A 14757-nucleotide genomic window follows, 5' to 3' on the forward strand; every position below is an offset into this window, starting at 1 on the left:
GATGGAGACAAGCAGGCAAGATGGAAGCATTAAGACAACAAGGAGGCATAAGGGCAAGAAGACGTCAGTAGGGTAAGATGGGTACAGGAGGACAAGCTATAGTAAAGCACAAGGATTCAAGTTGAGGTTCTATACCAGTGTTGCCCAAACTACAGCCTCTGAAGAACCATTCAGAGGAACCAGCTGGGGACAGTAGGGCAAGATGGAAGCAGATGAACCAGGTGGAGATAGAATGGAGAGATGGAAGCAGAAGAACCAGATGGGGACAATAGGGCAAGCTTGAATCAGAAGAACCAGCTGGAGACAGTAAGGATATATAGAAGCAGAAGAACCAGCTGGAGACAGTAGGGCAAGATGGAAGCAGATGAACCAGGTGGGGACAGTAGAGCAAGATGGAGACAAGCAGGCAAGATGGAAGCATTAAGACAACAAGGAGGCAGAAGGGCAAGAAGACGTCAGTAGGGTAAGATGGGTACAGGAGGACAAGCTATAGTAAAGCACAAGGATTCAAGTTGAGGTTCTACAGCCTCTGAAGAACCAGATGGAGACAATAGGGCAGATGGAGACAATAGGGCAAGATGGAATTCAGAGGAACCAGCTGGCGACAGTAGGGCAAGATGGAAGCAGATGAACCAGGTGGAGATAGAATGGAGAGATGGAAGCAGAAGAACCAGATGGGGAAAATAGGGCAAACTGGAATCAGAATAACCAGCTGGAGACAGTAGGGATATATAGAAGCAGAAGAACCAGCTGGAGACAGTAGGGCAACATGGAAGCAGATAGGGCAAGTAGGGCAAGATCTGTGAAACAGCTGAAGGCCTGTGGTTTTATTTAGGCATCCCTACTTGATATAAATACATCTATTTTTTTCCCCTGCTCCACTAAAAATGGCCCTGCCTGGAAGTCTATATCTTTACATATTCTAAGAAAGTACTAAGCTGGAAAAAGCTTCTCAGCTTCAAAGCAAATCAATGCAATTCATATGCAAAAGCCAAGGCTTGACAAGTGCTGCTATTTTTACTCCAGAAACGCAGAATCTGATGGAGGAACGTGCTTGCGCCCAACTCCGCTTGCTGTCACCGGAACCCTCTGATCCTGTGCGCTCTTTCTCAACTTCCACTTCACATTCAAATAATTGTATCATTCATATGATTTCAGCCGGAATAAGCTTCTTTAATGGAATGTCTCCAAGTGCCACGGAAGCTTCCCGATGCACGTGTGATGGAAATTATGGGATAGGGAGATTGTTTGTGACTTTTCCTCATTGATATTTTTTTCACTTGTAGTGGAGAAACATTGACAGAGCCACGTTTCATGTGACACAGTCAGGATGGGATACATTTCTTGTCTTGGTGCCTGGTGCTTTCTTCTTGTTATTGTGTCTAAACTTGTTCCATTGGGCCATCGTTGTGTGTGTTGTGCTGCTAACTGAACAGTGACATTCCACAAGCCTCAATGGAGGTTTCTTGCCTTAGGAATTCTGCATCAGTGACTTCATTTCAGCAGGACACTAATTAAGTACTCATGTTCTAGGTGCCTCTGCTCAGGCCTACCTCCCCACATTATCCAATGCAAAGAGTATGAGTGAGGGTTCAGTGTGGCCAGTCTGGACACAATGTTGGCTGCCACAGAGGTGCGAGCATGTGGAGAATGTAGGCGCACATTAGCTAGGTTTGCTCTTGGTATCAAGTGATTCACCAGCCCTGTTCATAGTTGATCTTCAGGTGACTTGTCCAGGGTCACAAAGTGTTGCTACTAGTGTCTGAGACTGATGGAGATCCAATCAGTACACTGATTTCCTGAATAGATGTTCAATGTCAATGTTTGGACATATTCTCAGGTTTTGCATTTGGTGCCACATATTGACAACTTTGCCCAGGCTTATTGGATCATTATATACAATAATCACTTATTGCTTTCATTCCTGGCCTCTTCAGGTGCTTTTGTCCAGGGTGACAAGGTGTTGACTCTACTTTCTGAGCCAGCTGGACATCCAATCAGTAGCAGAACCGAAATGGAATGGTGAGGGAAAAGGAGATCTCCTGAATTGATGTTCAGTGCCAGTGTTTAGACATAACTCCCAGGCTTATTGGATCATTATAGACAATAATCGCTTATTGCTTTCATTTGTGGCCTCCATATCTGCATCTAAACCAAATAAGCATAGACAATATCCACTGCTTAAACCCCATGGGAGTTAAATGGCTCCGGACTGTCTCTTTTGTCTTCTATCTCTTTCTCCTTGGAGACCTTTAGTGCATCCAAGCGACAGATAAATAATTATGTACTGAGGCGGCAACAACTCAAAAGACATTAGCCCCATGCGGTCAGGGCTCGGGGAATTGCCAGCTGGCTCTTCAAACCATAGTATTGTAGATATTCTAACGCTCCCATTGGTGACACAGGTTCTTCTAGTATTTTCATTGGTGAGGTTAGTCGAACCACGTGAATATTTGTTGCCGTTACTTGTCCTTTAACAGGAATAGGTGGAAACAGTGGATTCTGGGTGTGCGGCTACTGTTCCTCTTGGTTTGGTGAGCACCCAATTCATTACACACAGCCTTGTTCTGGTGAGTAATGGGCTGTCTGTTCCAGGCGCTCTCATACAAGATGGGCAAGCCTAATGTCTCCGCCAGTCCTTTAATGCTGCGAGTAGTCACTCATGCGACACTGACTTGACAAGTCGTTCTGATGTTCAAGGACAAGGAGCGCTCTTATCACTGGCGCGGTCTCCTAACTAATGCCTCGCGGTGCATTATCCGTCTGTCACGCACGCCACCCAATTACACCGAGGTGAACCCTTAATTAAGGATTTTAAGGTTGCAGATACAGAGGCGGGATGTTATGGTTAGATACGGCGAGAGCAGGTTTATTGCATTCTAATGCTCTATACATAGTGTCATGGTATAAATGATACCGTATATTCCCACTGTAAGGAAATGTAATGCATCTGTACAATTTGTGGGTGTAGTGTCCCCAGCATCTCACCCTCCCTGTCTGACATGGCTCATAACATCAATCTGGGGCACCATGTCAGGCTGCAAATTCAACCCTATAATATTGGTTCTTAAAACAGTAGTTATATTATCATTGTAGACTTAATAGTTTCTTGGCTGCTGGGGTCAATGACCTCAACAACCCAAAAGCTTCTTAATCTACAGTGCTACTATTACTGTTATTTCTTATTACTTTCAGTATGTCTCTTCCGTTATTAATCTTGAATCTTCCAGTTCCTTTTCCAAGGCCGTGGGGAGTGAGTGGCGGGGGACAGGCGAGCAGATATGTATGGGCCAAGCAGCAGGAATGTGACCAAGCAGGAGGGGTTGCTGGACCAAGTATTAGTGTCTTTCATGCAATCAGAACCTAACCTGGGTTTGAATGAGACTACGTAACACCATGGATTTCTGCCTGCCCATGTCGAAAGCCCTAATGGGGTAGTCCACCTTTAAGTAAACTGTTTAGGATGTAATAGAATGGCCCATTCTAAGCAATTTTCAATTGGTCTTTATTTTTTTTATAGTTTTTGAATTATTTGCCTTCTTCTTCTTCTGACTCTCTCTCTTCTTCTTCTTCTGTCTTAGAATATCACTCTCTAGTCTACATCATACTAAAAGTTACTTTTTAAAGGTGAACAACCCCTTTTAGGATTTCCCCTTTAGCTAAAGTTTATTGTTATGTTCCATTGGGCCGGCTTGTTCCCCCAAAATGATTCGCTGCTGCCGTTCAGAAGACTCTGGTTTATGATTGGCCCGTGTCATATCAGCGCTCTCGTACCTCCCTGAATGTCTCTGCCTTTCCCTAGGTTTACATAAGAGCCGAAAGCTAAAAACTGTAATCTGGGTTCATTGGGGCTTCTTTACGGAAAATGGGAACGGGTACAAAGTTAAATGGGTAAAACCCAAGCAAATTTTTGGTTCATCAGTGGTGATCTTGGACATTTATACTGGGGACAGTAAGTAGTGGGCCCGAGCTTCTGTCCTAATCTTGGATCCCCATCTATTCTGATATCTGGTTCTAGGGGTATGGGGGGCAGGCTGGGGCTTTCGTGTGACCCACGAGTCTGAGAAAATGACATTGTTTAGTCATTGTGACGTTTCTAGGGGGCATGGGCAGCTTATCAGTGATCGCCCCCCTTGGGCCAGGACCTCTGACCCAAAACTGTCATTTAGTTGCAGTTCAGTTGGCTGTTATAGAAACCAGATGTGCAACATTGTCTGCCCACACCCTTATGCTGTACTGGGAAACTATATGGCAGCTCCCCCCAAATATGCTCTCCGTTACACCCTCTGTCTATTAAAGGGAAATAGATGGAAACTTGTATAATTGGGGTGGGGGTTATACTGTACAAGTCAGTGTCGGGACATTTAGCAATTGGATATGCCTGGGGGGGCACGTTCGGCTCATCTGTGAATAGGAGTAATATTTTGGTCTGGCTATGCAGACGCTGTACTAATCTAAGCGCATGATCTGAAATCCTTGTAACTGAGTGACCCGACTCCAGCAGCAGATTATACAGGAGACAGGAATGTGTGCGGCAGCCATAGAATAAATACATCAATATGGGATGGGGGGCTAAAGTGGGACTGTTCCATGTTCAGGAGGAGGCGGCCGACCGGGTCTAAGGGCCACACCATTCTGGAGCTGCAGGGAGGAAGTCTTAGTGGTGACGGGTACATGGAGCAGCCTTCCAACAGGGGTGGTGGGTATTCATTGTCTGTGCGTATCGATCTATTGCTGTGTCTGTAGTATATATCGTTCTGTCCGTCTCTCTCTCTATATATATATCTGCCTGTGCATGGATGGATCGAGGATAGATAGATAAATATATGCATTCAAATAGGGGAGAGACAATGGCTAGTTAGAGGGGAAAAGGATACAGGCTGTGCTTCAAAGATTCATTCCTAATGTATGCATCTATATTGGAGTTGCCATGTTGCTCAGCAGCACTGTGTATACTCTCACTATACCCTCACACTGCACTATTTAGGCAAATCAATGGGAAATAATATGTTATCGATGTTTCCTTTATAGATATATGATGTGTAACAAATGAATGTCCTGCTGGGTCCAATACAGAGCACAGACAGGTCCCCCACATCTATATGTACTGGAGTTCATTGGCTGCTTAGCTGGACAGGACAGCAGGGGGCATCCCTCTTACAAATGTAGGATATTGGCTGTGTAAAGCTGCTACTATCCTGAAAGCTAAAAAGAATAGCAATAGTTAATTGCAAAAGTGCTCAGAAGAGCAGTAAGTGTTTGGATGGGAGTTAAGAAAATGCAGGGGTATCAAGCGCGTGTTCCATTTATGGATCCAGAGTTTAAACGTGTGAGATGGGTTATTGATACCCAGACAAACAATAAACATTTCCTGAAATTTGCCCCCACCCCCTTCCTTTTCCTAAAATAGTTCCAGCCCAGGCGCGTGTCCCTGCTGCCTACCCCTAGTTCCGGCCCTGGCTGGTTAAGTCCAATTTTGGGCTTTTCCTCTATCTCAATAAGACAGTATGATTCATCCTCTCCCCGCTATGTCCTTCAGCCCCTCCTTGTTGCAGGATATGGTACATGGGTGGGGGGGGGCTCACTCTCACTTGACCCCCTGCAGGTGCTTCCCGTCAGCCCCATAACACAAAGGCACACGGAGGCCCTCGCTCGACCCACTCCCTGGAGCTGCCGTGACCCAGCCGTTCAGTTTCTGTTGGCTTGCAGCTTTTCCTTCTCTCTCCCCCCAAAGACTCCCAAGGCTTCTTCAAAGTCAAATATTCTCACAGCTGGATCAACAACTCCCCGCACAGAGCTGGAAGTTCACAAGCTCAGCCTCCGCTGCACGGCTCACAGCCTCCAGCACTGGACTGCAAGTCCTGTATGTAAAGGAAACGACTTGTGTTGGACACAGTTATTTCTGCAGCATGCACGGGGTTAAGGTGCATTCCCGATCTCACACCCTCCTCTCCTTTTAGATTGCAAGCTCTGTTGAGCAAGACCATACTTAGAAGCAGTACAGGGCTGCCATCAGTAATCACAGGGCCCCATACCACTAAGTTAAAAGGGCCCACTGGTTACCCCTCTGGCATAAGTAGATGTTACCGGCCCCACAGCAAATGAATTTTAGGGCCCCCAACATATGCAGAAGTTGTCTTGTTTTACTAATATATGTTTAAATTGCTTTATATTAGGGCCTCATGGAGCCCCCTATACCTCCTGGGCCCCCTGCAGTCACAGGGTCTGCTTCCTCTGTAGTTATGTCCCCTGCTGGGCCCTATAGGTGGTGGGCCCTTCCAATGTATAAAATGTGGCCCTAATATAAAATGAAATGCCCCTCACAGCAGCCACAACCAATCTGCTCAGCCCCCAGTAATTATGCTAAATTCCACCCAAGATACTTGTAATTAAATCCTGCCCACTGGGCATAAGTTTCCCCCCTTTTGCAACTCACAAATTGTGTTTTTCCATCATGGGGCCCCTGGCTACAGTGATGGGGCCCCTGCTGATGAGGCCTGGGGCATAAAGCATGTGTAGGTCACTGATGATGAGGAGGAGGGTATTAAAAGAAGGAATAAAATGGAAGGCTGCTATACAAGGAGGATTTAACAGTAGCCCTGTGCAGCAAGACAAGCCCATTATGAAGCCTTACTGGGTCCCTTACACAAGGAATTTTAACAGGGATCACCTGCATGTAGCAACCTGCCCAAGTATCCCAAAATATTCACTGTTGGAAGTCATGTAGAACCCAGTCATACCCACGCTTTATAACCCTGCCCCGTTATAATGTTCCCTTCCCAACGTGCTCCGATCTGCAAAGCAAACAGAACATTCCAGGAGCCTGAGCAAGCCCCTGCGCCACTGCATGTGTTGGCTGCGACAGCCCTTTAAATGCACCTCACCCCTAAATGGGAAATCAGGGCCGTGTAGAGGCAAGTACCTCTTCTCAGGTCCGTCTGGGGGATATCGGCACATAGAGAATCATGGGAGCTTTCATTATGCCCCTTTGGTTTCAGGAACCTCTCAGCAGGCAAGTCTATGGTCAGGGTATCCCACTGCCTATTGCAAGGCTACATACAGTATACAGGCAATCTTAGCTTATTGTGTGCCCAGAACATTCCTTCTCTGTATATTTGTATTTATACATATGGGAGGAGGAGGTGCCATATTGATTCCCTTAGACAGTACAGTATGAGGGTATAGCTTATTGTGTGCCCAGAACATTCCTTCTCTGTATATTTGTATTTATACATATGGGAGGAGGGAGGTGCCAGATTGATTCCCTTAGACAGTACAGTATGAGGGTATAGCTTATTGTGTGCCCAGAACATTCCTTCTCTGTATATTTGTATTTATACATATGGGAGGAGGAGGTGCCATATTGATTCCCTTAGACAGTACAGTATGAGGGTATAGCTTATTGTGTGCCCAGAACATTCCTTCTCTGTATATTTGTATTTATACATATGGGAGGAGGGAGGTGCCAGATTGATTCCCTTAGACAGTACAGTATGAGGGTATAGCTTATTGTGTGCCCAGAACATTCCTTCTCTGTATATTTGTATTTATACATATGGGAGGAGGAGGTGCCATATTGATTCCCTTAGACAGTACAGTATGAGGGTATAGCTTATTGTGTGCCCAGAACATTCCTTCTCTGTATATTTGTATATATACATATGGGAGGAGGTGCCATATTGATTCCCTTAGACAGTACAGTATGAGGGTATAGCTTATTCTGTGCCCAGAACATTCCTTCTCTGTATATTTGTATTTATACATATGGGAGGTGGGAAGTGCCATATTGATTCCCTTAGACAGTACAGTATGAGGGTATAGCTTATTGTGTGCCCAGAACATTCCTTCTCTGTTTATTTGTATTTATACATATGGGAGGAGGAGGTACCATATTGATTCCCTTAGACAGTACAGTATGAGGGTATAGCTTATTGTGTGCCCAGAACATTCCTTCTCTGTATATTTGTATTTATACATATGGGAGGAGGGAGGTGCCGTATTGATTCCCTTAGACAGTACAGTATGAGGGTATAGCTTATTGCGTGCCCAGAACATTCCTTCTCTGTATATTTGTATTTATACATATGGGAGGAGGAGGTACCATATTGATTCCCTTAGACAGTACAGTATGAGGGTATAGCTTATTGTGTGCCCAGAACATTCCTTCTCTGTATATTTGTATATATACATATGGGAGGAGGTGCCATATTGATTCCCTTAGACAGTACAGTATGAGGGTATAGCTTATTGTGTGCCCAGAACATTCCTTCTCTGTATATTTGTATTTATACATATGGGAGGTGGGAGGTGCCATATTGATTCCCTTAGACAGTACAGTATGAGGGTATAGCTTATTGTGTGCCCAGAACATTCCTTCTCTGTTTATTTGTATTTATACATATGGGAGGAGGAGGTACCATATTGATTCCCTTAGACAGTACAGTATGAGGGTATAGCTTATTGTGTGCCCAGAACATTCCTTCTCTGTATATTTGTATTTATACATATGGGAGGAGGGAGGTGCCGTATTGATTCCCTTAGACAGTACAGTATGAGGGTATAGCTTATTGCGTGCCCAGAACATTCCTTCTCTGTATATTTGTATTTATACATATGGGAGGAGGAGGTACCATATTGATTCCCTTAGACAGTACAGTATGAGGGTATAGCTTATTGTGTGCCCAGAACATTCCTTCTCTGTATATTTGTATTTATACATATGGGAGGAGGTGCCATATTGTTTCCCTTAGACAGTACAGTATGAGGGTATAGCTTATTATGTGCCCAGAACATTCCTTCTCTGTATATTTGTATTTATACATATGGGTGGAATCTGCCATACATGTACAGAAAGTCACTTTGGTGGACTGCAGTTAGGGTGCAGATGTGCATATTCTTGGAGCAAGTTGTTAAGTACAAAACATGGGATCACATTGTAAATGAATGATAAATAAGACACATATTCTCCATTGTTTCAGCCAATATAAATGAGCCAAACCCAATGTGGGAAGTACCAACACTATCAAGCCTCCACAATTCAAGTGAATAAGTGACAGCTGAAATCCATCAGCAGAGAACACGCCCCTTCCCCCATACCATGACCCATAAAATAGTGAGAAAATAATATAAAACATGTGCCCAGTTTCCTCAGCGACAAGGCAGATACCATTTATATGTGCACACATTAATGGCATTTGGCAAACCCAGAGCATGCCTAAATCAGAGCAGATTTAAGGAGGGTTATGACAGTTCTAGAGAGAAGCAATTTCTCCCAGGTCTGGAGGGGGGTAGTGCTCGTTGATGAGAAAACCCCATTTTTATTTCACCTCTGCCGCCTCACTATAAATTCCCATGGGAGGAATCTACTAAGGCGAGGGAAAGAAACATTGGTCCTGTTTTTTTTTTTGGTCTGCCCAGAGCATTAACCCGGAAACCACCAGAAGGTAAAACTAGGCTAACCCTTTCGTTGCCAGTACCTTTTTACTTTTCCTCGTCAAAGGGACACCTGGAACCGCAAAATCTATGGCGTCGGCACAATGGCACTTACAGTATATCCACCATTTGTGCTCCATTCTGGAATTTTTGGAAAATTAACTTGATACAAAGTGTTGTGTTGTGAACTACAGCTCCCAGAATGCTCAGCCAGCAGTAGAACGACATTGGTTTCCTTATGGAAAAATAGATTAGGGAAATGTTAGGAGGCGTTAGGAGGGAGTCTGGGGATCCATCCGTGGGAGGTCGAAGGGTAATTACAAACGCCTGGTTTCAGGAGGCCGACTCTTCATTGGACCACCAGGGCTGAGAGAAGGAAACAGGGAGGCCTCGGGTTATCTGGACTGCAGAAAAGTGGGGGCTTTTGACTTTATTGATTCTTAAGTAACGAGTTTAAAGGGGAAATGCCCCCTGCTCCTTTCTCTACTGATTCAGAGAAGCTTCAGTTGGCTGAATATCCCCTGAGTGGTCCGAGGCTTGGTGGAGTCTTTTGTTCATTCAGCCTGTATCATGGATGTGGTGTTGTAAGGCTGTTATATAAAAATAGTATTTTGGCTGAACTTCGCTTTCTCTATTGAACTGTATCCATGTGTGGGGCACAAGCACAAAACCGGCCTTTAGCAAAACTGCCTTCTTTCTCTTGTTCAATATGGCCAGGTCTCCACTGGCTACTCATTGAAATGCAAGGCACGTGCTACTGAATGGTGAATGGGCCCCTGGAATTTCTTTAATAGAAGTTTATAGTGTTTTATAAAACGCAGATCTAGCTAATTAAAACATGTACCAGACGTCTTTTGTGGCGACCTCCGGTGTGTCGCTGTCAGAAAGAACCTGCCTCATCTCTGCTGCCCATCTTAGTCACAATAGCCAAGGAAGCTTCCAACTAGGCCAGAGATCTCTATTCCGATGAACGATGGAGGCACTGAATCCATAAAGTTTAAAAGGGTTCAGCCTAACCTTGCATCAGTTGCCCTGTGAAATTAGTGGTTCTAAAAAGGTCTTGCTTGAGGAGACCCTAACGGTCTGTTTCATCTGCCACATGTTGGGAGTTTGCAAATAGTTTAATTTCTGCTCAGAATGTCAAATAAGTTCTGTGATTGGTTATTTGTTAGCCCCTATGTGGACTAACAGCCTATAGGAGGCTCTGTTTGGCAGCACACCTGGTTTTTATGCAAGCAAAACTTGCCTCCAAGCCTGGAATTCAAAAATAAGCTCCTGCTCTAAGGCCAATGGGAGCAACATCCAAGGTGTTGGTGAGCAACCGGTTGCTCCAAAGCCACTGGTTCTTAAGACTCGATACAACCAATAGTGACCAATAAGATTTGTGTTCTGATTACTCTAGCGGCAGTAAATAAGTGCTGACTGGTTCTTATGGGTTCTAGTGCTAGACCTGAAGGAACCCACCTAAACAATAAGGTGAAGCCATGATGCCCTCTAGTCATGTATACTGTCCATAAGCTTTATGTTTGATTTATGTATTGACTTCCCTTTTCTAAAGGACTGTAAGGGTTTATATAGGATGCTCCTCACAGTTGGCAAGTCAGAACACACCAGACAAAAAGACAAGCCTCCATTGGAAACAGACTTTTTTCACAAGACGTCTGGTGTGTCCTTTTAAATAAGTGACTGAGCGAGTCTATTATACTCATTAAACATTTATACCGCCAACCCGTCTGGCACAGGAGGAGAAGTCGCAAGGCTGTGAGAGCCTTGCGGTCTCGTTGGGTGACGAGGGAACATCTGACATGGACATTTCACATGTTACACATCTCTGAAGACCATGGTCTTTGTGTGACCTTCTTACACTACACACAGATTAAGGCTTGGCAGGCAGGAACTTGTAACCACTTTAAGGCTGAAAGGATCTGGAGCCAGACTTATTTTAAAGAGAAAAGGGTAACCTTGTCCTACAGCTCCACACTTTGGGCCCTACTGTAATTAGGTTTATGTCCTGTAGTGCCAACAAATTCCCCAGTTCATTACAGATATTATACATCATTCCCATTAGCCCCTGCGGAATATACAATCCAAGGTTCCCATCAGAGTCTCAAACACACTAGGGACAGTTTAACCAGATACAGGGAGAACAGTGCAGTTAGTGCTCTGGCTGGAGTTGAACCTAGAACCCAGTATAGCAATTCTTACCATCAGTTCTTTACTGGAAGTTCTAAACCTGCTCTTAGGTTCAAGCCCAGTTCATGAGAAGATATCCCAAACCCATTCATGACAAAGGGTGACCACTCTGGAAAACAGTGTTCTATGGATAATCTGAGATTACAGTGCACCAGAGCCGTATCTTGCACGAGAGAGCAGAGTGATAGGCTGAGGAGCCTGACCAATCAGATTGCGCTGCTTTACATATCCTGACGACTACAGATAATTAAATTACACCGAGCCTCACCAGCCATTCCAGGAATTAGAAGCGACGAAGCAAGGTTTGAAAGGGGGCCACGGACCGTATCATTTGCTTACTAACCTAGCAAGGTGCAGCCAAACCCAACACCCATTCATATCTATCACTGTAGGGCTTGGAATTTACTCATGTAATGCAGAGTTATTGTCCTTTATATAGAGGAAAATATACTGTGCTTATATGAAAGCATTACTGCTGTGCTCTGAGTGGTGACCCGGAGAGCTTTGGTGGAGAATGCGGCAGAGTAAAACGCTGTCCCTATTGGGAAAAGACCATCTTTAAAGCGTTCCTTGGCCCAGTAACCAGCACAGCACCCCTATCAGAATACTAAAATAATAATGAGAATTTTCCTCCTCTTCCATGAGCCGTCACTCTCCCCTGTGATAGATGCCTCTGCAAAGGCTTCACGTTCAGTAAATGATATTATAAATGCCGATTTCTCTTTTCCATTTTAACTTTTAATGTCTGTGTGCTGGAAGCTGATATTTTTATTTGTGCGATTTGCCCCATAGATTTGCACAGCCATAATAAAGGTTAATGAGTCGTTGAAAGATTGAGCTAGAATAATACGAGGCAGAATATATGGCACTTTGGGGGGACTTTTGCTTATATTTTCGGCCTGTGACATTCTTTCACTCTTTTTTTGGGATGATACATTGGCAGACTGGTTACATATCTTCCTCTAATGATGCTCTACAGTAAAAACACCTTATCGGAATATATATTGCGTTCCAAGAGTGTGGGGGGTGGGGTTTAAAAGATATGGGAATATTTTGAGTGGAACAATTACTTCGGCTTTGATCCGCCATAAAACCCCCACACTCTCTACAGATCCCACTGCTTTCAAAGACATTCTCAGCATAGACTCACATAGCAGAAGACTTTATTATGTAAAAATGGGCAACTCTGTGCCCCTACCCCTGCCATAGAGATTATTCCGTTGGATGAATACACCATGGTTACAATCCTAGTTGTGCAGATAACTTTCAAAATCCTATACTGTTTCGATGTGTTCAAAGCAGAATCAATGCATTTCATTGACGGAGCTTCCCAACAAAGCCCAGAGATTCAGAGCAGGAACATACATTGCATTAATAACAGGCAAGTTCAGCCTTTTGTAGACGGCACCATTGTGCCAGCTGAGTGTTTATTAACTAAAGCGCTAACTTATGTATATTCCCATAGATCGGTACATTCATAAATATATTAATAGATACAGGATATGGAGGGCAAATAATGATACATAATAAGTAGATAGTAGACAGAAATAGGAAATGCATAACAGATGTCAATAGGAATAGATAGACTGGTCTTGCCTCCATTGTGTAATGAATTCTGGGTAAAATATCTTGAAGACAAGGCCAGATTATGAAGAATTCTTGTTAAGATAGTCTAGTCTCTCTGATGTAATGAATTCTGGGTAAGACAAGACTGCTTTTGTCTCCATGAGATGAGTTCTGGGTAGAATAGACTGGTGTCCTCCTTACAATATAATGAATTCTGGATAAAATAGTTTGGTTTTATCTCCATGAAATAATGAATCCTGGGTAAAGGGCTGTTCTTGCCTCCATGATATACAGTAAGCTGGTTGGTCTTATCTGCTTAAAAACGGAATCCCGGAAGGCCTCGTTTGTGTTGCTTGTACAGAGCTTGGGCCTGTCCTGAAATAATGAATCACAATCAGGTAGATTATTTTAATTTGCTACAAAAATGGGCTCATAAATGTGGCCGATAGTGTCACTAGATTGCATTAATCTGCTTGGGGAAACATTAGTCCATCAGTTTAAAGAACAAGGTATGGCTTTTGGAAGAGGAACAGTATCTGAGTTGGTTTCTTGGAGATCATGGTCGATAGTAGAGTTGACACAGTGGAGCCACTGACAGCAGGATGTTTGCTCTTCTGTCATGGTTCCATGATGAGGATCAAAAGAATATAATAAACATTCCATAATTGCACCTCAATTATGACTGGGCTCATCTCCCATGTTAGTATTAACATGTTATTTTTAGTTCTTTCATTAATTAGAGGAAAGAAGCTATAATTATCTCTCCTGGTGTGCTTGATGTGGTGAGGTGTTGCCGACTGGAAGCTTTGCAGTGGTTTGAAGCAAAGGGTTACGAGGGAGGGAAGAAGCATGAGTTTGGTGCTGAGCTCCTTTTTTTATATTTCCGCAGGTCCCATCTAATGCCGAGATTGAAAGAATCGCGGTCTCACGAGTCGTTACTGAGTCCCAGCAGTGCCGTTGATGCTCTTGATCTCAGCATGGAGGAGGAAGTGGTCATCAAACCTGTCCACAGCAGCATCCTTGGCCAAGACTTCTGTTTTGAGGTGAGATGGTGTTACATAGTTGACTTGGGTTGCAACAAAAGACAACTGTTCATCAAATCACCAACAGGGCATTCTACAATATTATGGTGAGGAAAATTTGGTTCCTCAAGTCTTTTTAGGGTCACATCACATTAAATGGGCTTCCAAAGGTCTGATCAGATAGGTGATGGCTTGGGGTTCATGCAGAAAGGCAAAACTCAATCAAATGTGGCTAATGATTGAAGGTAATGTTCAAAGCAGACTTTCAACAACCTTCCAATTGGGCCTCTTGGCATTCCGCAACTTAAGGTGCTCTCTGGTTGTCACGGTCACTGAGCCCAGATATCAAAAACTGAGTAAACAGTGATGCATCAGTATTGCATTTCTAATTTGTAAAGCTTATCCTTCTTTTCAGACCCTCTCTCTATTTATCTTACACCAGGCTTTCATCCTGGTTGCTATGGCAATTAAGCTCTAACAACCAATTAGTAGATAGTACATGTTATTTTACGAACTAACTGCTGATCACTATATTAATACTTAC

The 14757-nt window shown here is 43.8% G+C and overlaps 1 protein-coding gene across 12 annotated transcripts in view; it reads left to right on the forward strand.

The window, feature by feature from the left end:
• The window catches only part of LOC108698203 (disabled homolog 2-interacting protein), a 253072-nt gene that overhangs the window by 187077 nt on the left and 51238 nt on the right, over nucleotides 1–14757 (forward strand). For all 12 annotated transcript variants that reach the window (XR_005963203.1, XM_041572372.1, XM_041572374.1 and 9 more), the window contains one exon: nucleotides 14081–14234. Coding sequence is in view for 11 of the 12 variants with exons in the window: in XM_041572372.1 (XP_041428306.1) it covers nucleotides 14081–14234 (154 nt within the window). In the remaining variant the exon portion in view is untranslated. The remainder of the gene's footprint in view (nucleotides 1–14080; nucleotides 14235–14757) is intronic.

This window comes from Xenopus laevis, chromosome 8L, assembly GCF_017654675.1.
Source record: "Xenopus laevis strain J_2021 chromosome 8L, Xenopus_laevis_v10.1, whole genome shotgun sequence".
Taxonomy (NCBI): domain Eukaryota; kingdom Metazoa; phylum Chordata; class Amphibia; order Anura; family Pipidae; genus Xenopus; species Xenopus laevis.